This window comes from Uloborus diversus, chromosome 1, assembly GCF_026930045.1.
Source record: "Uloborus diversus isolate 005 chromosome 1, Udiv.v.3.1, whole genome shotgun sequence".
In the NCBI taxonomy this organism is placed as follows: Eukaryota; Metazoa; Arthropoda; class Arachnida; order Araneae; family Uloboridae; genus Uloborus; species Uloborus diversus.
The window spans coordinates 120,401,154-120,424,179 of NC_072731.1; the positions used below are offsets into that span (position 1 = coordinate 120,401,154).

A 23,026-nucleotide genomic window follows, 5' to 3' on the forward strand; every position below is an offset into this window, starting at 1 on the left:
ATTCCGTTTTGATTCGCAACTCTCGGCTGTTTTTCAGCAAACAAATAGAATACAAGTGTTACGTTATCTTATTTCTTGTGACTCGCTATCTACCAACTGTAAAACGTTCTGACGGCGTTCAGTTCTGACGTTCGCTAAATTATTTTAAACTTTTCTTCAAGAATAGTGTGCGTTTGTATGTGACCGATTTTTTGGGGACATTCTACGTCAAAACCTGTAGTAAGAATTCGAGCGATACCCGCAAGTACCCATATATTATTTAGGGCTCCGTGGTTTATTGCGTCAATTCGTTCAAGATAGTGGAGTAACTGAACGTTTTCATCGGTATGCGTGACTGTCATTGCTCAAAAAATGATGAATGGAATCAAATAAAATGTTAGGAAGCAGCAGAGGGACAGATTTTGGGCTCAATAACACCAGAGGGTGGAGCAATCGAATGTTTTTTCCTTTCTTTTTTATTATCTGTGATTGATATATCTCAAAAAGTAATACAGTAGACCCTCGTTTTCAGCGGGCTTATTTTTCGCGGTTTCGATTATACGCGGTTGAAGATTTGACACCTTTATTTTATTTACGCAGATGAGTTTCGGTTTTACGCAGATGCGGCAATGCAAACAGGTAACATTTTCCTCTCTTTCAAAACCCAAGCTCCTAAAGATTGCAGATTACACGTAACTAACTGCATTTTGGCGTGCTAATAATCGAACTTGGGTCCTTGGAGGCATTTTATGCGATTGGTTCCAGAGTTTTTTCCATCAGAAGTTTAGTGATTAAACTCACACAGTTCAGAACTCACTGGAAGAAGAGCTTTTAGGAGTGACAAAGGAGGTCAAAACCAACGCGGATACCGACTCCGGTGACACACAACCAAAAACGCTCACATTGAAAATTTTCGAACCATCCGTAGACAATAGGAATGATCTTTCTGATTTGTTAGTGAAAGAAGATTCTATCATGGAAATGACGCAAGTGATCATGGATGCGTTAATGCTAAGCAAAGAATTGGAGGAAAAATTAATAATGACTACCAAAAAACTATCATAGTCAGCTCTTCTTCATAAACAGAACACGAAATTAGTTTGTTTTCTTTATGCATATTGTGCATAAAAATTGATATAAGTACACATTAAACTTATTATACAATTAGTCATCACTAGAATGAAGTATTTTTTTTAATCTACGGAACCTAATTCCTATTTTGACACTATTAGGTCTCAATTTACGCGTTTTCGATTTACGCAGCATTTCCGTGGAACATAACCCCCGCGTAAAACGAGGGTCTACTGTACAAGGGTTAAGACAAAATTTGGTCTACAGGTATATCTTAAAGGGCGAGTTGCTCATTTATTTTTTGCTTCAGTCATCCCAAAAGGATGGATCACAGAATAATTTTTATCGTTTTATGTGACTGCTATGTCTCAAGAAGTAATGCGAGGATTCATACAAAAATGTAGTATATTATTAATATCAATATTCTTTTCTTTCTGAATTACCAAGCTATATTGAGCTGGAACTATTACTTTTTGAAACTCATTTTAAAAATAAGTCTAGGTCAAAATTGATCTGAATAATCTCATTCATATCAGTTATTTCACCCTACATTATGAAATTTTTTCTTTTTTATTTAAAATTGGAAAATGTGATTAGCTGACAAGCGCTACTTCGCATGCATGAAAGTATCCTCTTGAAAACCTTCAATAAAATAGCTGTTCTGAAATTGTCCCTTGATGTTCTATCGAATATATAAATTTCATGAATGTTGAGAATTGAAAATATTTGTCATAGCGTAGAGTCGTTTTTCAAAAATCTGAGTGAAAGACACCTGTTTTAGCAGTTACGGGTTTCATTGATTTCAAAAGATTTGACGGTGAACATTTCGACGTAATTTCAGAATTTTACTCATATGTTATGGGAGTTCCCACGGCAGTTTTGATCTTACTTTAACCAACGTATATCTCACTGAATACGTAGTTTTTTTTTTACAGTTCTTAGATGTGTTGATAAATCTATGAGAAAATTAAATTTCATTAAGATACTTTTCAACTTTATTTCCACCCTGGCCCGTGATTTCGAATTTTTCCAGTGAAAGGGGAGAGGGAGGATAACGGGCGTATGTATAACCAATGCAAATTTCATAGGATTGCTATAAAAACCACTCCCACTTGTATATAAAAAAAAATTTCGAAGTCGAGGGCCATTCCGCCTGATCCCCTAAATGACTGACCTGTCGCTACCGTAATAATATGCTAGAGTGAAGGAGTTATTTGTTTTTACTTCATTACGCCAAAAAATACAAACCGCCTATTCTCTTGCCATATTCAAATTGCGCCTCACTATTCTTTCATTCGCGTTTAGAACAGTTTAGTTTTACTTCCATACCAATTTTTTGTCTGAATCCTTGCGTTACATCTTGATCCTTTATGTTACATCTTGAGTATTATTATTAATCAGATTAAACGAGAAAGAGAATTCCGTTGCAGCAGCCTTTCACATGTTTGTAGAGTATTCTTTCATGTTAAAAAAAAAAAATATATATATATATACATATATTTAATTACTTATTAAAATTAACATAAAATTAGATTGAATATAAATTAATTTTTTAGTATCTTAACTGTAGCCAACATGTGATTGGTCCATTGATATTCAAATTAGCTCCTGGCTGTTGACCAATCAGGTGTTGGCACACATGTGATGCACATGTAACTGCATTTCTAACTGCATGTACACATGTAACTGTTTTTCCAACTGTTAGTTTTTCAGTAACATGTTTTTATTTTTCACCATGTATTCAGTTGCCTTTTTTTCTTGCAAGAAGCAAGTGGTGTTCATGTTAAATAAAGGATTTTTATAGAAAGGTTTCTACTCTTTGAAACAGATAAGTAATTTTGAATTTTATAACAGGTTATGGGCCCAGTCCCATCTTCAACTGAACTTAAACTTTTGAAATTTTGGACTTGAACTTAGATATTTTTGAATTTAAACTTCAACTTTGAATTTGAACTTGAATGTGTTTAAAAGTAAACTTAGTTATTTTAGAAATTGACTTTGACATTGAACTTTGGAAATTGAACTTAAGTTTTTTTTTGGAAGCTTACTTTGATATTGCAGAATTTAGACTTGTCTGTTTTTATGCATTTACTTATACTTACCTTGTTGAAACTTAAGAATATATTATCGAAGTATGGCAGCTAATGAACTTTATTCATCTACATTATCATTCCCCAAACTAAATGCTGATAATTGGAGGCAATGGAAATTCAACATGGAAATGTTATTGTGTCATCAAGGTTTATTTGGTTTTATAGATGGTACCGAAAAAGGTTTGGATGACAAAGCTGATGATAAATCTCTTTTAGAGTTTAATAAACGAAAGCAAAGGGCAATATCTACAATTGCATTGGGCATTGAATTGGAACAGCAAACATTAGTTATTGGGATCAAAGACCCTAAGGACATTTGGGAAACATTGAAAAATGCGTATGAGCCGACTTCAAGGGCAAAGATAGCTACCCTCAGGACAGAATTTTTACAGATTAAGTACCAACCACCTGAGTCGATGGCAGTCTACCTCGGAAGACTAAAGCAAGCAAAAGATAGATTAGAATCAGCTGGGAAAAAAGTTGATGAAGCAGAATATGCTTATCAGATGTTGATGCAGCTTCCTTCAGAATATGGGATGGTTGTTCAGCAACTATATCAACTCAGCGATGCAGATTTTAAATCAGATACAGTGCGCAAAACATTGTTGTCTGAATACGACAGATTAAAATGCGAATGTCATACTCAGAATAATTCTAATGTCATGGTAGCTAAAGGTTTAAGAACCTCAGATGAAAGTGTTAGGCCTAAATATCGAAACAAACCACAATCATTTGACAAGAAGAAGATTCCAAAATGTTTTAAATGTGGCAAAATGGGTCATATTTCCCCAAATTGTTATTCTCGGAAAAATGTCGATGTGGTCAATAAGAATTTTACCCCCAAATCGGACTCTTTTTATGCTAGCATTCAAGTTAACACATGTGATGTAGAGACTGGGAGCAATATAAAATTTGTTATAGATTCGGGAGCGTCCCATCACTTTATCTCTGACAAGTCTCTTTTAGAAAATTTTACACCTTTAAGAATGACAGTGGGTTCTGTTAGTGAAAAAGTGGAAGTATATGGTTACGGTACAATTAGGTTAACCTTCACCTGTTATGGGGAGAAAAAGAATTTAACATTGAAGAAAGTGTTTTGGGGACCATCCCTCAAAAGAAATTTAATATCTGGATGTCAGATTGACTTACACAAATATTGGATAAAAATCAGGAAAAGTAAATGCGAAGTTTACACTCCAGAAAATAAAATACTTGCAGTGGCTTACCTTAAAAATAACTTATATATTTTAAACGCCAGTGTTTGTTCAAGAGATGTTTCTACTGGTATGAATGCTGTAGTGGCTGAAAATAGTAATCCACAAAATAGTAATAATATTATGACATGGCACAAGCGATTTGGACATCAAAATTTTAACTCTTTGAAACTTATGAAGAAGCAGGAGTTAGTGTATGGTCTCGAAAATTTAGAAGGTAACACTGAACAATGTGATACTTGTATTAGAGCCAAAATGACTCGAGCTAGTTTTCCTGTAATTAAAGATAGAGCTTCGAGGGATGTATTAGAATTGCTTCATATGGATCTTTGGAGTAGTAACTCAGGTTCTTCTTTTGGTGGAGCTAATTATTTATTGACGATTATAGATGATTATTCCAGATATGCATTTGTTTTTCCTTTAAAGAAGAAATCAGACTGTTTTGAAAGTTTCAAATCATTTAAAATTAAAATTGAGAATTTTCATAACAAGAAAATAAAGGCAATTAGAACAGACAATGGAATGGAGTTTTGCTCGACACAGTTTCAAGAATTTTTGAATGATATGGGAATAGCTATGGAGAGAACAAACGTTTATTCTCCGGAAATGAACGGAATTGCAGAAAGACTGAATCGCACTATGGCGGAAGGAATTAGATCATTGATGTTTGAAGCTGAATTACCAAAAGGGCTTTGGGCAGAGTTAGCTGTCACATTTATTTACTTAAAGAATAGATTTTCTCATAGCGGTATTAATAATGAAATACCTTATTCCATATGGTTTGGAAGAAAATGTTCCATTCGCCACTTAAAAGTTATTGGATGTTTAGCTTATGTTTATGTTGAGAAGCATAATAGAGATAAATTAGAAGAAAAAGCCAAGAGGGGTGTCTTAGTTGGATATGCTCAGAACACAAAAGGATATCGCATCTGGTTTTCCAAAGAAAGAACTGTAAAAGAAACTAAACATGTGAGATTCAATGAATTTGTGAATGGATACAAAAGAAATCAAGCTCAAAACCTACCTCACAAAAATTTTGTTAATGTACCACTGTTAGAGGAAGATGGTATTGACGAATCCAGGATGGTAAAGGAAGATGAAACTCCTACTCGATGTAGTGAAATCAACTGGCAGTGGCGTAGCTAGACCCGACTTTCGGGGGGGGTTACTTCTTATATATATATATATATATATATATATATATATATATATATATATATACAAATATATATATATTAGTATATATAAAAAGAAGAAAAGGGAAGAATTCCAAGCGATTATATATATATAAATATATATATATATATATATATATATACTAATATATATACATATATAATATATATATACATATATATATATATATATATATATATATATATATATATATATATATATATATATACATATATAATATATATATACATATATAATATATATATATATATATATTAATATATATATATATATTTATATATATATAATCGCTTGGAATTCTTCCCTTTTCTTCTTTTTTTTTTTGAGACTAACTTTTCGGGGGGGGGGGGGGGGTTTGTCCCCGAAACCCCCCCCCCTTAGCTACGCCCCTGTCAACTGGACTCGTGAACTTTCCCAACGTCAGTCAGGGAAAACAGCAGGCGAGTGGGATGTATATTATTATCCTCCAGGAAGTAGAAATCCTCGTCTACGAAGCCTTGCTGATGTAGAAAAGTATTGCAGGAAAGAAAATATAATTTTTGAACCTTATGTATTTAATTTCAAGCATGAAGAAAATGAAACTTCAGAAGATGAAGATGCTAATTGTAATTTATGTATTATGGAACCTTCATCCTTTGAAGAAGCTGTTTCAGTTCCAGAAGCCAAGGAATGGAGAAAGGCCATGAATGAGGAGATTGAGACTCTAAAGCAGAGAGATGTGTTTTCTATTGTGAAACGACCATCTAATAAGAAAGTACTTGGGTGCCGCTGGGTCTATAAGCTGAAAAAAGATGCCATGGGTCAAATACAGAGATTTCGTGCCAGACTGGTTGCGCAGGGTTATAAACAGACTTTTGGCATTGATTATTTTCAGACTTTTTCGCCAGTTGTTAGTTATGTACTAATTATTTTATTTATGGTAATACTAGTTGTATGTAAAAGTTGGGTACATAGACACGTTGACATAAAATGTGCATATTTGTATGCAAATCTCAAAGAAGAGATATTTATGGAAATTCCTCAGGGCTTTGATGATCCTAAAATTAATATGGAAACTGAAGTAATGAGATTAAAAAGAGCTCTTTATGGTTTACACCAAGCTGGGAGAGAATGGTTTATCGAATTAGATAAATCTTTAACCGAAATGGGGTTTAATAAAATTTTGAGATGTAATTGTATATATACTTACAATAAGAGTACTATCATGTTAGTATATGTAGATGATTTAGTAATTTTTTCTAAAACAAACAAAGATATGGAACAAGTTCTAAATTTAATTAAATCAAAATTTGATACAAAAGATTTGGGTCCTTTAAGGAAAGTACTTGGTTTAGAATTTGAATTTGTAAATAATAGGTGGTATTTACACCAAAGGAGTTACATTGATAAATTAAAACAAGAGTTTAATTTTATTAATTTTGTTAAATGTAATTTGCCTATGCCTCAAGGTATTGTTGTGAAGGCAGACTCTAATGAATCCTCAGTAGAAGGAGAGTTTCCTTATAGAAATTTAGTTGGTTCATTATTGTTTTTAGCGAGTAGATCAAGACCAGATATCTTATTTGCAATTAATTTTTTATCGCAATTTAATTCAAACCCTACATTGGTACATTGGAAATTGTTATGTCAGGTTTTTAATTATGTTCTTTCAACTAGAGAGTTAAGCATAAATTTAAACCCTAAAGGTGTAGAAAATTTATGTGCTTACTCTGATGCTTCTTGGGCATCAGATAGGGATGACAGAAAATCAGTAAGTGGTTTCATTATATTTTTCAAAAGTATACCTATTGTTTGGAGAACAGTTAAACAGAAGTGTATTGCTTTATCTAGTATGGAATCGGAATATATAGCAATATCGGAAACAGTAAAAGAACTGTTATGGTTAAATGATATTTTAAGGGAGTGTTATGAATTGAATATTAATGTATCTACTCCAACTTTACTTACTGATTCCCTAGCTGCAACATTTTATTGTAGAAATTATGTTGAAAACATTCGAACTAAACATATTGATATTCGTTATCATTATGTTAAGAATTTATTACTTGAAGAAAAATTTGAACTGTTAAATATATCTGGAAAGGAAAATATTGCTGATATGTTTACAAAGAATTTGTCAAAAGAAAAATTAAGAGAATTTTGCAGATATATTTTTCAGTCATGAAAGAATGGGGGGAATATGTAGAGTATTCTTTCATGTTAAAAAAAAAAAAAAAAAAAATATATATATATATATATATATATATATATATTTAATTACTTATTAAAATTGACATAAAATTAGATGGAATATAAATTAATTTTTTAGTATCTTAACTGTAGCCAACATGTGATTGGTCCATTGATATTCAAATTAGCTCCTGGCTGTTGACCAATCAGGTGTTGGCACACATGTGATGCACATGTAACTGCATTTCTAACTGCATGTACACATGTAACTGTTTTTCCAACTGTTAGTTTTTCAGCAACATGTTTTTATTTTTCACCATGTATTCAGTTGCCTTTTTTTCTTGCAAGAAGCAAGTGGTGTTCATGTTAAATAAAGGATTTTTATAGAAAGGTTTCTACTCTTTGAAACAGATAAGTAATTTTGAATTTTATAACAATGTTTACGTTTGTAATAGTATACAGAAAAACGTATGTTTTTCTGAAAACTATTAATTTTCTGGAATTAATCTGATGTTTACGAATTAAGACAGGAGAAAACGTTTGGAATTTTTGAAGGAACTTACTTTGAAAGGCAATTAATATTCTTTCGCAATTTTTATGCTGGAAAGCATCGACGTACATTTAAATTTTTCGTACAAATTGAACTAGCGAATTTTAGGCCGGCGACATTTTGGACCGGCGACATTTTGGGCCGGCGACATTTTGGGCCGGCGACATTTTGGACCGGCGACATTTTGGACCGGCGACATTTTGGACCGGCGACATTTTGTACTGGCGACATTTCGGGCCGGCGACATTTTGGACTGGCGACATTTTGGACCGGCGACATTTTGGACCGGCGACATTTTGGGCCGGCGACATTTTGGCCGCAACATTTTGTCCCGCGACATTTTGGCCGCGACATTTTGGACGTATACCGCTAGATGGTATACAGGTCCTTATATATTCGTAGAAAAAATAATTATTCACATAATTTAAATACTTTTGAAATAGTGTCCATTTTAAATGGAGTATTTTGCTGATTTCTTATCAAAATGGCAGAATTTCAATGGAACTGGAGGGGGGGGGGAAACATTTTCCTGCCAAATCCTTTTGGGATACTTCATATGACCCTTAGTTCTAACTACTGCATTTTTTTTTGAAAAATATTGATGATGGTCAACTTTTGACACCTGCATTCCTGACTTGAGTGCTATTTTGACTTCTTCCCTCAACTCTGTTTTTTCAGTTCGTTATACTAATGCATCTAATAGGTAGGAGGTCATAATACATAATACTTAAATATTTCTCAGATTATCATTTCATTATGTGGTTCAAATTTTACTTTTGAAGCATGAACATTAGGGTGGAGTGAAAAAATTAAAATCGGATAAAAGCTAAGTAATAGTGCGGAAAAGTTGTGTTTTGTACAGATATTTAGTCATGCAAAAGCATTTTTAAAACAAAAAATATCTTGAGGGTCCGCTTTTGCTTTGAAATTGACCATCATTGCATCAAAACTGACAAAAGTTATAAAAATTTCCTCAAAAATCAAAAATTTTTAAAAGCTAAGCAATTGCACGGAAAAGTTGCCTTTTGTATAGATATTTTGTCATGCAAAAACAGTTTTATGACAAATAATATCTTGAGGGTCCGCTCGCGTCTTGAAATTGATCATTATTTCATCTAAACTGACTAAAGTTGTAATAGTTTCATAAAAAATCAAAATTTGATTAAAGCTAAGTAATAGTGCTGAAAAGTTTTCTCCTGTATAGATATTTTGTCATGCAAAAGCATTTTTATAACAAAAAATATTTTGAGGGTCAACTCGGACCTTGAAATTAACCATTATTGCATCAAAATTGATACAAATTCTAGTGATTCCATTAAAGCCAAAATTTTTCCAATATGATGACAAAGCACTTCAAAGTTGACCGTTCATGTAAATTACATACCAAACTCAAATATTTAAATAATAAAATAATACTAAATATCATATACCTTAAAATCACCCAATATCGAGTTAAAATTAAGTAACATTACAATACTTAGCACACTGAGAAAAATGTATTAAAAGTTATTCCTTTAAAAAGATTAGCTTTAATGTGCATCAATTATTATTTATATAAAACTAAAAATTATAAAAAACTAACAAGTAAAAGCATTTTTGATGTAAAAGATTCTCTGCTTGACAAATGTGACTTTGCACCAAAATGTGATTTTTACATATGATAGATTACAAAATTTAAACATAAAAGTATGAAATTATCAATCCAATTTTTTACAGTCACAGAAATTACACAGCAAAACTAAAGAAGTTACTAAATGAATTCTCAAATTGCTGTTCCTTCAAATTCAAACTATAATCCGCACACTACAAACAATGACACATAGTTTGGCGGAAAAGTTGGCTTGGAGATCAGTTATATGACTGACAATATTCAGACTTAGTGTTATATTGCGGCATAAGTTTTCTGGATTCTACTCTTACTTGAATTAATCCTTCTCTCTTGCTTACACTACAAAACGTAGATGATGCTTCTGTGACTAATTTAACGCATCGTTCCCCTGCTTGAGTGTGACATGGGAGGCTATGGAAATCAAACAATTCAGAAGGTATGCCATCAAGCACCATTTTTTTCAAATCCTTATCTAGAATTCCACTTGTAAGTGGCGGCTCCGTGTGTTCCCAATTTTGCCAATCGATGAGTTCATGGTAGTCTTCAGCATCAAAATTAAACTCTGGAATTGTAAATTTTCGCAATCCAATCGGTGTCATAGATCTTGCATTCATAATTCGACGCAAACCAAGTTCTCTGACACAGTGCCAATCATCTGTGATCATCGCTATCAATATTTTTTTCCGGATTCCCAAAGTAACCATTGCGCTGACTCACAGGATCGATTACAGCTTTTAATTCAGAAGAGAGATAACGTGATTTTTTGATTGTTTCAAAGAGGTTTTTAGAACCATCTTTGCAAGAGTGGTTAATCCTAATGGTAAACCACATTGGTGCATACACTTTCATAACATATTCTGCTAATGTGTATAAGTTCTGCGGCGGACTGTCAGTTGTCATGTACAGCCGTAAAGTTCTATTTGCCGTCATTAACCACCGTGAGTGTACTAATGTTTCAGGTTCTTGTTTAGACAAATTTTCAGAGCACTGACCGCTAGCTACAGCTTTACAAATATCAAATAAGTACTGTTGATCAGTGCTCAACTCATTTCTGTTTATATTCCGAAGATTAACATGAATCGGTTGAAACGTTACAACTGGCAACTGTTCACATCCATCCAATGCTTTACAATGATTCCACAGAATGCGAGTGGACCTTCTGTTTTACCATCAAGTGTTTCAAAAGATGTCGTAAGGGAAGTTCGTTAGAATGAAGTTGGCATACTAACCATTGCAACGGTTTCTTGAAATGAACTTCCAGAAGCCGTATTACACCTCCCTTTCTTCCAGTATTTACGTTGGTTCCATCACATCCAACAGCTACACAATTATCAACTAAAATGTTATTGCTTGCTATATAGTCAGTAATACTTCTGGTGATGTTTATCGCTGTGCCACTGGCTGGAGTCACATGGCTAAGGTACTTAGATCCAGGTTCTTGAAGCAAAGTAACATGCTCTTCAACTACTGTTTTACGGTATTTTTTACCATCTAAGTTTGCAAGTTGTAACGTTTTATCCTTTCTGCTATTGAAATACAAAGCAAGAAGATTTCTCGAAGTTTCCGTCTCTCTTGTACCAGTACCTTTCTCCTTTTCTTCTGTTTCTCTCGAATGATTTTGCTGTGATCAATCACGCATGAAGAATCTGGTTCTGTAATCAAACCCACATCTTGAAGAACAGCACTTGCTATTGATGCCGCAGCTCTATCTGAAACACCGTATTGGTCACATTCCCTAGCCATTTCCCTAGCCTGTTGGTAAAGGAACTCGCATTTGTTGAGAGTTGGGTGGTAGCTTCCTGGAACATGGTTTCTCCTTCACTTTTGCTCTAAAATTTGAAGTAGAAGTCTGGAAAATTTCGTCATTTATGTCCATTTCTGATGAATTTGATGTTGATTCTAAAATCATAGGTATTTTATTTTCAGTTTGTTTTGCAACTTTAGAAAGGCGATCATTGTCTTTTGATTTTCTCACTGCCTTCCGTCAAAGTCTTTTTGTTGCAGTTAAGTCAACAGTGCTCATGATCATTTTTATGGTCATGAAGAAACGCCTGTTCTTCCACAGGAACTTTGGGGAACTTTTCACAACTACAAGAGGAAAATTTACATTTACAAGACGAGATATCAAACAATTTTTGTTTTGCATCCTCAGCGAATGCTTTTATTTTGACAAGATGACGTTCATTTTTCTGTTTTCGTAGAGATTTTAATAATTCTTTGTACTTGGTATTGTATGAACCAATGAGTTGAAGATCATGAGTGTGAGTAACTATAGGTATTAAAGATTTCCTCCACAGTTCTTCGATTTGTAAAGATACTGCCTCTGAGATTTCAGCTACCGTGGCTTCTTTCGTTATTTCATCTGTCTTTAAATGGTTCCTAACATGCAAATAATAACTAATCATGTCTTCATACATCGGCAATACTAGCTTACTCAACTTTTTGGGTATTCCAAACACAGGACACTTTAATTTAGTTCTTGTTTTAATTTTGCTACTAGTAGCCATTTTCCTTACAACTCGACTAACAAATCGACACTCAACTGCTCACATACACTCATTCGAGAAAAACAATTGTTCGACTATGTAGGCAAGAGATAATCTCAGTTAAGCAATGTGATTGCTTATTTTTTCTCAGTTGACATGCGAAACAGGTGCCACATGGCTTTGGACGAATTCATTCCTCACGCTAAGAATGAGTGGGAGGCGAAGTACCCCTATACGCAGAGACTAAAAGTAAAGGCTTTCAAGGGCCTCCCTTGAAGTAAATAAATAGGCAAGATAAAAGTGTTTTCCCTCATATAGTGATATTGGAATTCTTTCATGACATTTATAGTTGATTTACGGAAAAGAGAAATGACCTATAAAAACTGTAGTTAAAAAAGTAAGATATTTCAAGAAAAAAAAGTAAAAGCAGATATTTAAAATGAAACTTAGGATATAAATATATGAATTTTAAGTTTATAGTACCAAATAACAATTTTTTAACTTATTAAATTAAGTACATAAAAAAACGAAGTTGCAATTAATTCACTACAAAACAAAAGCAAGTTTTTGAAATGCAAGGTCAAAGCGACCCACAGAACTAAAAAGTAAAATTAAAATAGTTTTTCCCTATTCTTTATGATACCCAGTCACAATTTTTTCCCTCCACCAAAAATTGAGCATCTAAAATAAAAATTACTTGCATTAAAAGTGGAATTTTAGGAAAAGAGTGTAAATTTTGTAAACTTCAAGGTCAAAGCGGACCCTCAAGATGGAAAGGTAGAGCAAAAATATTTTAGCCCTTTCTTTGTGGAACCAAAGCAAAACTTTTCCGTGCTATTAGAAGTTGAATCTCGAAAAAAAAATTTTTTGCCTATACTTTCACTCCACCCTAATGAACATATGCTAAAATTTCAATGCAATTATTTCCACTAATTTATGTTAAATGTAATTCAGGGAACACATATTCAGAATTAGGGAGAAAAGTAACAAATGATGCTTTGCAGCACAGGGAAATTAAACTATCTCGCAACTGTACTAAACATTAAAAAAATAATAAAAGGCACTGGAATATAAATATTATAGATTTCTGAACACATTAATTTATACTAGAAATTTCAAATTCTTCAATTTTTCTGCGGAGAAAAAAAGGGGGAACTCTTCAAAATAAAAAAAGAAAGGGGGGATTTAGTTATTTCTTCCAAATTTCTGAGTTTTTCTGAAAATTCATAGCACAGTGAAACTTTTTCTAAATCAGTATCTATTTAAATATGATTACATTTTAATTTCTGGTTTTCAGAATAAGAGTTGTATTATGAATGCATTAAAATATAACAGTTGCATTTAATCTCTGTGCAGACACTGTTCTGTCCAGCAAATTTTTATTTGTGAGAAATCATTAATATCAATCACAGTAAATTATTTTAAAGATACAAATTTAAAGAATTTTTAGAAAGCAATACTGTAATACCAAGTTGGGCATATTTTCTTTTAGTTTCCTAAGAATTGTTCATAAAAACATCCTACTATAATGCTCGCGTTTTAGCCCACAAAAGTTAATGAAAAATCAAATTCTATTATTATAACTATGATTAAAATGACTTAAAAAAACTTTAATGCTTATACTTACTTTAACAAATTTAAGTGATGCTTAGATTCTTCAACAATTTCGTCTTTTCCTGTTTCACTAGCGCACACAACATGTTTGAGAACTACAAGATAACAAATCAGAACTCGACAGCATATAATAACAAAATTTATTTAACTTAAAGAAAAATAATTTGATTTTAAAATTCTCAGAAAATGAGAGCCCACAAAACTTCAGAACTATTTATTACAATTTCACTCTGAAAAAATTTCACTTAATTAAACACATAAAGGTTTAAAAAATTTTAGGGATGGGGAAAATATACAATTTCTCACCAGTACATTTTCTGTACAATTTGTATCAAAAATTAAAATTTAAGAAAGTTTTGATAATTTAACAGACAACTGTTAAGAAGTGTTATTTGAAAATAAAAGGAAGAAAACCAAAAAAAAAAAAAATCAGTGTTTCAGAAAAGAATTTCCAAAAGTTTTAGGCGGAATGAATTTTATAATATTTGATGTAAGAAAAGCCTTTATCAAAAATATTGCTGCAATTTTCTATATCTTATTCAAAAGCTATTTATAAATATCCAAAAGTGGTTAGATTTCTCACTATTCCAAAATTTTCTGAACTCAACTACTCTCAGTAGTGACTACTATTTCATAAATACTATTTCATATTTTAATACCACATGCAACAGGCTTTGCAGTATATTGAAAAAATATTGAATTATGGTGGCTTGGCAACATAACTTTGTTTACTTTTCTTATACATAGTCATTAATCTAACCTGGCCTGGCTCTTGACAAGACCAGGTTCATGAGCCAGAGGTCTTCAAAAAATCAAACTAACGACATATTTATTTCCAGTGCGAGTCATTAAAATTTTTTAAATATAGCAAAAAAAAAAACACAGACACACACACACACACAATGAGTGGGTTTAATTGATCATCCGGCAACAAAAAGTTATAGTGAAAAAAATTGTTTTGAGTTTTTTTTTCAGAGGGTGATGTTTTTATTTGTGCACACCACCCACCTAGAGCAGGAAAAAAACATGTTCATGTATTCAAATACAAATTTCAAACTTTAATAAATATATAATTGAACACCATGTGGAAAATAAAGAAAAATGGTCAGTTGTTTTATAGCAAATTTAAAATTTTAGAATCATTTTTTAAAAAATCCATTTTTGGATTCAAAAATTGCTTTGATTTTAACAAGAAATTGAGGCGGCAGAAAAAAAGATTTTTGTAAAGCTAAATTCCATGATCATTGAGGCAAACAAAATACTACGTCTGCGGCATTTTTTTTTCTTGTGGTTTTAATGAGGAAAATAGGGGGGAAAATAAATAATAAATTGGTCTTCTTTTTCGTCACAAAAAAAAGCACACTGATTCAATCTTTTTTTCTACTCTATGCTAGAGAGAGTTTAAGAGGTCCTCCTTATCTAGATCCAGACAAGCCAAAATAGGACTAGGAGAAGCCTGCTTGGTGTTGCATTTAATACACAGGGTTTGAAAATATCATGATATTTTCAATCAGCACAAACTAAAGTCTTTAAAATAGTAAATGCATCCTCAAATCATTCTTTATTTTCTTCCATTATTAATACAATATGTAGGCTTAAAATTAAGATTTGTTTTATTACTTATATTCAATATTTCATTTTATATTTTTATCAATTTTAATGGAGTTAATATAGCACTATTTGTTTTACTTATATTTCTTCTGTTAGCTACTTTTTCAGTTATATTATTCAGAAATAAAAAAGATGCATTAGTCGGTGTAGTCATGAGACATTTTCTTTTTTTTTTCTGACCAACATTTCAAATTTAATTAGGCGCACTTTTAATAGGAATTGAAATTGTTACAGTACTAATAATAAAAATGAATATAATACAAAAATTGAATATTATATTACTTTTCTGTATTAATGTTGTATTAATACATCATAAAAATATCATACATAACTATTTTGGTTATTTTTAATAATAAATGAACAATATTACTATGATTAATACAATTTTTATATTAAAAATACTGTAGTTGAAAAATTAAATATTGAAAATATCAAAATATCATATTTTCAAAATAAATATTGGATATTATCATGATATATATAATGATATATATTGACTGATATATATATCCGCGAACCCTGTTAATACAGAAGAAAAACACTTTGGAATCCAGTTCATACCTAAGGCATTTCAGGTGGTCAGTCTGGAGATGGTAGTTTGTAGAATCATGTCTCAAACAAAGGCAAGATCCTCATTAGAACAGTCTCTTCTAGACTATTCATGTACAAGAGGAGTCCGCCAAGTATAGAGAATTAAAACTTTTTTCTTGAACCACCTTCATTTGAATAAATGAAATGAATGGAAGGAGGGCTCAACTAAACCAAGCACTGCGACCAGAGGTCTATTGTACTAGTAACCAAACAAAAGTCTCAAAACAGACCAGTAGCTGAAGCAGAATTCAGCAAACACCTAATAGGAATATCATGAATCTTGCATGGTTCAAGCAAATGATGACCAAGGTGTTCAAACCTGTAGGCAGAAAACACTTCACAATCACAAAGGGTGTGAGTAATAGTTTTCTCCTTAAAGATTTAACCTCTGCAAATTGAATCATTACTGACACCCTTTATAGCAAGGTGCCGCTTTAAGGTGTAAAATCCAGTAAGAAGAGCAAAAGCCTTCCTAATACTATTTTTGTTAAGAAGCCTATTGCATTTCTGGCATGTGATCCTCAGGGAGAATCAGGTCTGTCCTCCTTAGAAAGACAAGCTGAATATGTTCGATGTCATCGCGAGAAAACCTCTCTGGCGGGAAGGTTTCTCACTCTCACAACTGCCATCTTAAACATTCGCACTACTTGAGCATAGGACTGTGGTTGACCAGTCCTTACTCTTTAAGATGCAGAAGTTTGTGCAGGGGATGGAGCTGAAACCTCCAATCGATGATGTTTAGTTTTTCCTACCTTCTCAGGAATGGCTGAACCAGTGGCTTTCACCTTCCGTAACAGCCTCTCCTCTCCTGCCTGCGCCTGTTGCATTTTTGTGCAAAAATGAGTACCCCATGCCCTCCTATTGCAGTGCCGGTGGGTTGCAGATATGCTCCCTCACTAGTTGGTGGATTGCAGACCTGCACCCTCACCTCCTCCAGCAGCAAGGTTGGTGGTTCTCTCCTTCGAGCCAGTATCCAGCTCCAAAGGAGCTGGGAACTGGGCGGTGGTAAAAGGTCAACACCTGTATAACCACCCTGTACGAGTGTAAGGCAGATTACAAAGAGGTTTTGCCCGGTTCCTCAAGGAGACCGTTTAGACATCATTCAACCCAGATGCCATCCATCCATCAGCATGTTGTCTCACACCTTAGATATAGTATCTATTTTAGCTGCCTTTTACGACATGCATGGACTATGTTGGGACTATTCTGCTCTGGTCACCACACGAAGAACCACTTCAATTTACTAAAACCATTGTTTTGTCGCAATCAAAGTACACTAGTAGTTACTTCTCGAGATAAAGTGAAGCAATTTGCTGATAAAAACTACTAGCAAACGTAACCAGAAATAAAAACACATGCCTGAAGTATTAAATGAGGTGGAGTCCTTTTATCTTGGTATACTTGGTATATGCAATGTTCCAAGTATTTTCATTACACATAAATCACAAATAACCAATACTATTCTGTAAATTAGGAATAAGTGAAAAAATACACAAGTTTAAGAGTCAAACAGAGGAAAAATGAAAAACTTACCACCTGTACTCTGATTTTCAACTAAACTGTTGTAATATTCCTCAGATTCTTTAAGTCGCACTTTCATTTTATTAAGAACTGCTAGCTGTGCTCCACTTTTGAAATAAATATTGCCAATACTCTGGCCTAAATGTTGACTAAAACAAATTGAGTCTGAATTAAAAAATAAAGTAACATATATAAGTACAAAATATGCAAAATGAAAAACGGTCGAAGTATAAAGTTGAAAACAATACAGTACAAACAATAAAGTTGAAATACTAAGAGTTGTACCACTCTTAGTATACTTTACTAAGAGTGGTACAACCTGAGGAAAAAAAATACTTGCAATTACTAAGGCATCATGCACACAAGGCAAAAAAAGAGTTAGGTTCCTGTACTGCATTAGTTAAAATATTCTTTGAAAAATTATTAAAACAAAGCTTTGATAAGGGTCCTAATATACATTAAAATAAATACTAATTTAAAAATTCTGATTGGAAAATCATACTTCTTGAAGAAAAGAAAATGAATTCAGAACTCAAAGTAGACTGAACAAAGTTGATAGTATTTGACTATTTGCACAAAAGATATTCCCAAAGGGACCAACATTTTTAACACTCTAGTTTACAGGCTGAGGTTCATGAAGCAATAAAAACAATATAAAGAGTAAAACAGAAAAGATGCATATTATTTGTAGTAATTAGTTAATTTTAATTAACTTCTAACAAAATACTGAGGTATTCGTTAAATATTTTTACTTTTACTATGGTGCAGAATTTTATTCAACAGTCATATAAAGCCCCTATATCAACAACAAAATGCATTTTCAAGTGCAACAAAAATACTATTGAATATTTTTAGCCGACACAGAGCTGTTAACTTTTGAAAATCTAAGTTAGTAGCCAAATTTTGCAGGAGCGGAGGGGGGCGAATGGCATACTTAACAATAAATGTAAGAGTACCTCTAGAAACAGAGATAGGTCACACCGGTGCAATGACAAGTGTTTGGAAACAGAACAGTTTTTCTATGTTTTCAGAGAGGGATTCTACCTTTTCAGACTGCTTGCAGTGGCATAGCAAGAAACTTTTCATGGGGTGGGGTGGGGTGGGGGGCGTCATATGAAGTTTTTAAAAATGTAATGCTGAAAAGCTCTCATAACTGCTGCATATATGTTATTTGTCAGCTTCATTTATTATTGTTATACTTAGGTTACATTTAAAATATACAGCTTCGGAGTTAAATAATGAACAGCAAGTACTTACTCTTGAAGCTTTCGTCTTTCAAAATAATATAAAAAAAACTGCTGCCACATTAATGGAAGAGAGGGATGTGATGGTGAACTACTCATAATTTGCAATGCCCAACGATAAATTGGCAAACTTTCTAGAGGTGGAGCATTTATTTTCAAACAGGCTGCTGCTTTCTGAAAACAAAATAGTTTGATATTAAAAGCACAAAACTGAATGTCTTAACTGCAAGTTTTTGTCACTAATAATTCTTCCAAACATTTATAGAATGCACAATGGAAATCAGATAAATAAACAAATGCAATGGAACACATTTTATTCTGCTACGAAGATACATCACAGATACATTTAACATTTACATCACAGACATCATGTACTTAGGTATACTGCTGATACTAAGAGACAAACTCATAAAAAATATTCTATGCATTCATAAAACAAAAAAATACATGTACACTGAAGTCCCATTATGAAGAACTTCAAGGGTTTGCAAATTTTGTTCGTCATAATGGGAATTTTATTGGTAATGGAATTCAAATGATGTAATAAAAATAAAATCAGAACTGAAAATTTATTTCGTTTGAATGTTTCACTGTAGCAGGATTTTACTGTATTTGTAATATCACTGTGCTTTGACACAAAATTAAGGTAGCAATTTGTATCTTGCTATTTAAACATTCATTATAATGCACAATGAATTATTAGGGCATTTTGCTTACTGGTTAATGTAAAAAATACTGATAAATGCTGTTGATTTAGGGGGAAATGCACTTTTTAGAGAGCATTTAATTTGATTTACAGCTTTTAAAAAAGGCATAAAAAGTAAATACTAACCTATCTAATATTATGCTAAAAATCAGAGCTTACTAACAAAAGCTTACTTCACAATTGTTCATACAACTATGGAGTATGTCATTCCCCCCCCCCCCCCCATTTTTACTTTCAAATTTTACAGTATATCAAAACTTTAATAAGTCCAGGAGTTATTTGTAAAATTTCAACTGGTTTTTAACTTCTGATTGTGGACCAGATTCCTAAAGTTTTACAGCTTAATTTTGTGAATGTTTTTATTTATATTGAGTTTCTTCAGCCAACATGCTTTCAGTTTTAACTATTTCAATATCTACTGTAGGAAGTGATTCAGTTTTTAAGCTCTCATACTTTTTAATATTTTTTATAATCATAATCCTAACTCAATCATTCACTACTATTACTACACTGGATTTGATTATTCACAGGGTCAAGCAAGATATTTACTACTCTGGTTAGATGCACTCTGTGGGAAACAGAAGAGTTGATTTTTCAAAATAACAGCACTAGCAAAAAAGAATAATTAGGCATACCTTTGTACGAGATATAAAACAAAAGTGCTTTAAATGTATGCTCCAAAATGTATGCATCTAAACTACTGTTTCTACTAAAAAACTTTCTACAGGTAATCAGTGGATTATAACATTATATTCATAACATATTGTTACGCATTCAAACTTTCTTTCATGACGACACAATTCTTGAGAAAACACTGAAGATTTATTTACAGTAATGTAGTTACAACTGCTAAATCAATCATCAGCAATTAAGCAAATATCAATTAACTCCGTAAACTCAACAATCACACACGTATTTACATCAAAATACGCAAAACACAGCTCGAAGGCTAATACACACAGACATGGGCGCCCATATGCAAAATTGTAAGGGGGGGGGGGCCTCAGAAATTTTAACCATGGTTTAGCAGGATATTTTCCCCACGGAGGCGGATTTCAGGACAGATTAGAGTCATTAAAATTTGACATTTTTAATTATTTATTCATTAATGGTTGGAGAAGAAATATTTTTATATTTTTGCAGAGAAAAAAGTACTAAGAGCAAGGAAGTTCTAATTTCCAAGGGGGAGGGGCTCGCCCCCCCCCCCCTTACGCCCCTATATGAGCACCCTTGCACACAGAGCTAAATTCATGCTCTCCAGCGCACAGCTGATATGATTCACAAGCAAAAACTAACTCTCCCATTCAAATGCCACACAGCATTTATACTGCTTTGGAAAGTTCGACAAAATTCTACAACTTTCTCATATTTTCTTTTTATTCCATTCACAAATCTTATCGTTCAGAAATGGAGGGATTATATACTTCATTCGAATGTAAGGGGGTTGTGTATTCATTACAAGAAATTATTTACAGGTTACAATACTAAGACAATTTTAGATGAAAGATAATGGAATAAACGTCAAATTTAGCCAGATTACAACAACTTAATCATAAAAATAATTACTATTTACAGAATTTGTAACAATATACACATATCTATGGGTCTGGGTCACATGGCGGTAAGGAGTTGGCCTTTTTGCCCCATGGTCCAGAGCAGTGGCAGCTCGTGCCTTGAAAAAGTGAGGAGCCAGATCATTAGTTCACAATCGTCCCCCCCCCCCCACTGGTTTTGAATTTATTTTTTAAAAAATATTTTTTTAATATTTAAACTTTCTTAAAATAATAATTTGTGCTAAATAAAAAAATTAAATTCATTTTAAGCACAGAACAAGCTACAAAATACCTTAACTACTAAGTAAATCATGAAAGATATTAACACCATGTTTATGTCCATGATTGCCGGCAGAGTGGTGCACTTTCACCCCTGACTTGCAAAAATAAAATTTAATTAATCAGAGAGAGAAGAGCTACAAAATATATCACGAAAATGATTAATCTCACGTTTATATCCAGTACGTTTCCGGCACTGCAGTACGTCTCCCTTGCAGCACCAATAAGGGGCTGCAAGGGAGGCACTTTCGCCCCTGACTTTTCAAGAAAAATAAGTGAATTTTAAACAGCAATATTAATCTAATATTTTAAATAGTACTATTATTTTTAATCTCTTAATAATAAATTATTTTGAATGAGTAAAATTAATTTCATTTTTTTATGTAGACAAAGAAAAAAAATATTGAATTGTTTTTATTTTCTTCATATTATTGATAACTTGTCACGAAACTATACAAGCACTAATTTAAATCAAGTAATAGTTTCTGTGTAACAATGGGGTGTCTTTTTTATTTATTTATTTATTTTTATTTATTTATTTTTTTGAATAAAAAAAAACACATACAAATCTTGTAATGATATATGCATATACGTAATGCAACATATAACAGTGGCGCAGCTAGAATATAATTTTTAAGGGGAGGAAAGGGGAGCATAAGAGGAAAAAAATCTCATCAATTTGATTGTTTGATTTGCTCATCAATTCCCTCACTTGAATTTAAAAGTGATTCAATTTTAAAACACAATTTTAGACAATCTTCGGTGATGTTAAAGGAAAGAGCGGTACAGGGGACTCCGTGGAAATTTGTAGATTAAAGATTTAAAACGCGTTTATAGGCCACATTGATAGACGTTCTGGTAAGGGATGGAGCTCCAGGACTCTCCCTGATCTTTTTTTTTTTTGAAAAATAAAGAGAAATCAATTCCAATTTTTCGAAATTGCAGTTAAAAAACAAAACTGTAGACAAACTTTGAAGATTTTAATGGGACGAGGTTCTGGAGCTCCCCCTTGGATTTTTTTTTCAAAATTGAAGTCCTAAAACTGACCTGAAGGGGAAAAAAATGTTTAAACAATCCGCGGATAATGTGGTGCAAAAAAGTAATGTTTTGATTTAACATACAATTTTAGCAACTAAATTAAAATGTGAAGAAGTAATTGCTTTCAAGGTATATTCAAAACTAGTATAAATGAGCTGATGTGTGTATCACATGACTTCCTTTTACTCCAATTTAATGTCATTTCGCCATTACTGGAAATTTTAATGTGATTCAATTGTTTAGTCTCTAAATATCACCAACAGTGGCCAAATTGAAACCAAATTTTAAAAAAAGAAAAAGAAAAAAAAATCGCCAAATTTTATCACCAAGTTGGCGACAAAACTTGATGACCAAAAGACTGGCGATATTTTGCCAAGTGTCCTACTAATCATAACACAACTTGAGTTTACATTGAAATTAACGATTTAACCCCAAAAATGGGCAAATGACCTCCTTAGGAACATCCGAATGCAACCAAAAGGGAAAGTGCACAACTAGGCC

The 23,026-nt window shown here is 32.6% G+C and overlaps 1 protein-coding gene across 1 annotated transcript in view; it reads right to left on the bottom strand.

The window, feature by feature from the left end:
* The window catches only part of LOC129231776 (ectopic P granules protein 5 homolog), a 97,160-nt gene that overhangs the window by 68,797 nt on the left and 5,337 nt on the right, over positions 1-23,026 (bottom strand). The window contains exons 5-7 of the mRNA XM_054866144.1: positions 18,963-19,123; positions 17,718-17,854; positions 13,996-14,077 (exon numbers count right to left, since the gene is read on the bottom strand). Coding sequence (XP_054722119.1) covers positions 13,996-14,077; positions 17,718-17,854; positions 18,963-19,123 — 380 coding nt within the window. The remainder of the gene's footprint in view (positions 1-13,995; positions 14,078-17,717; positions 17,855-18,962; positions 19,124-23,026) is intronic.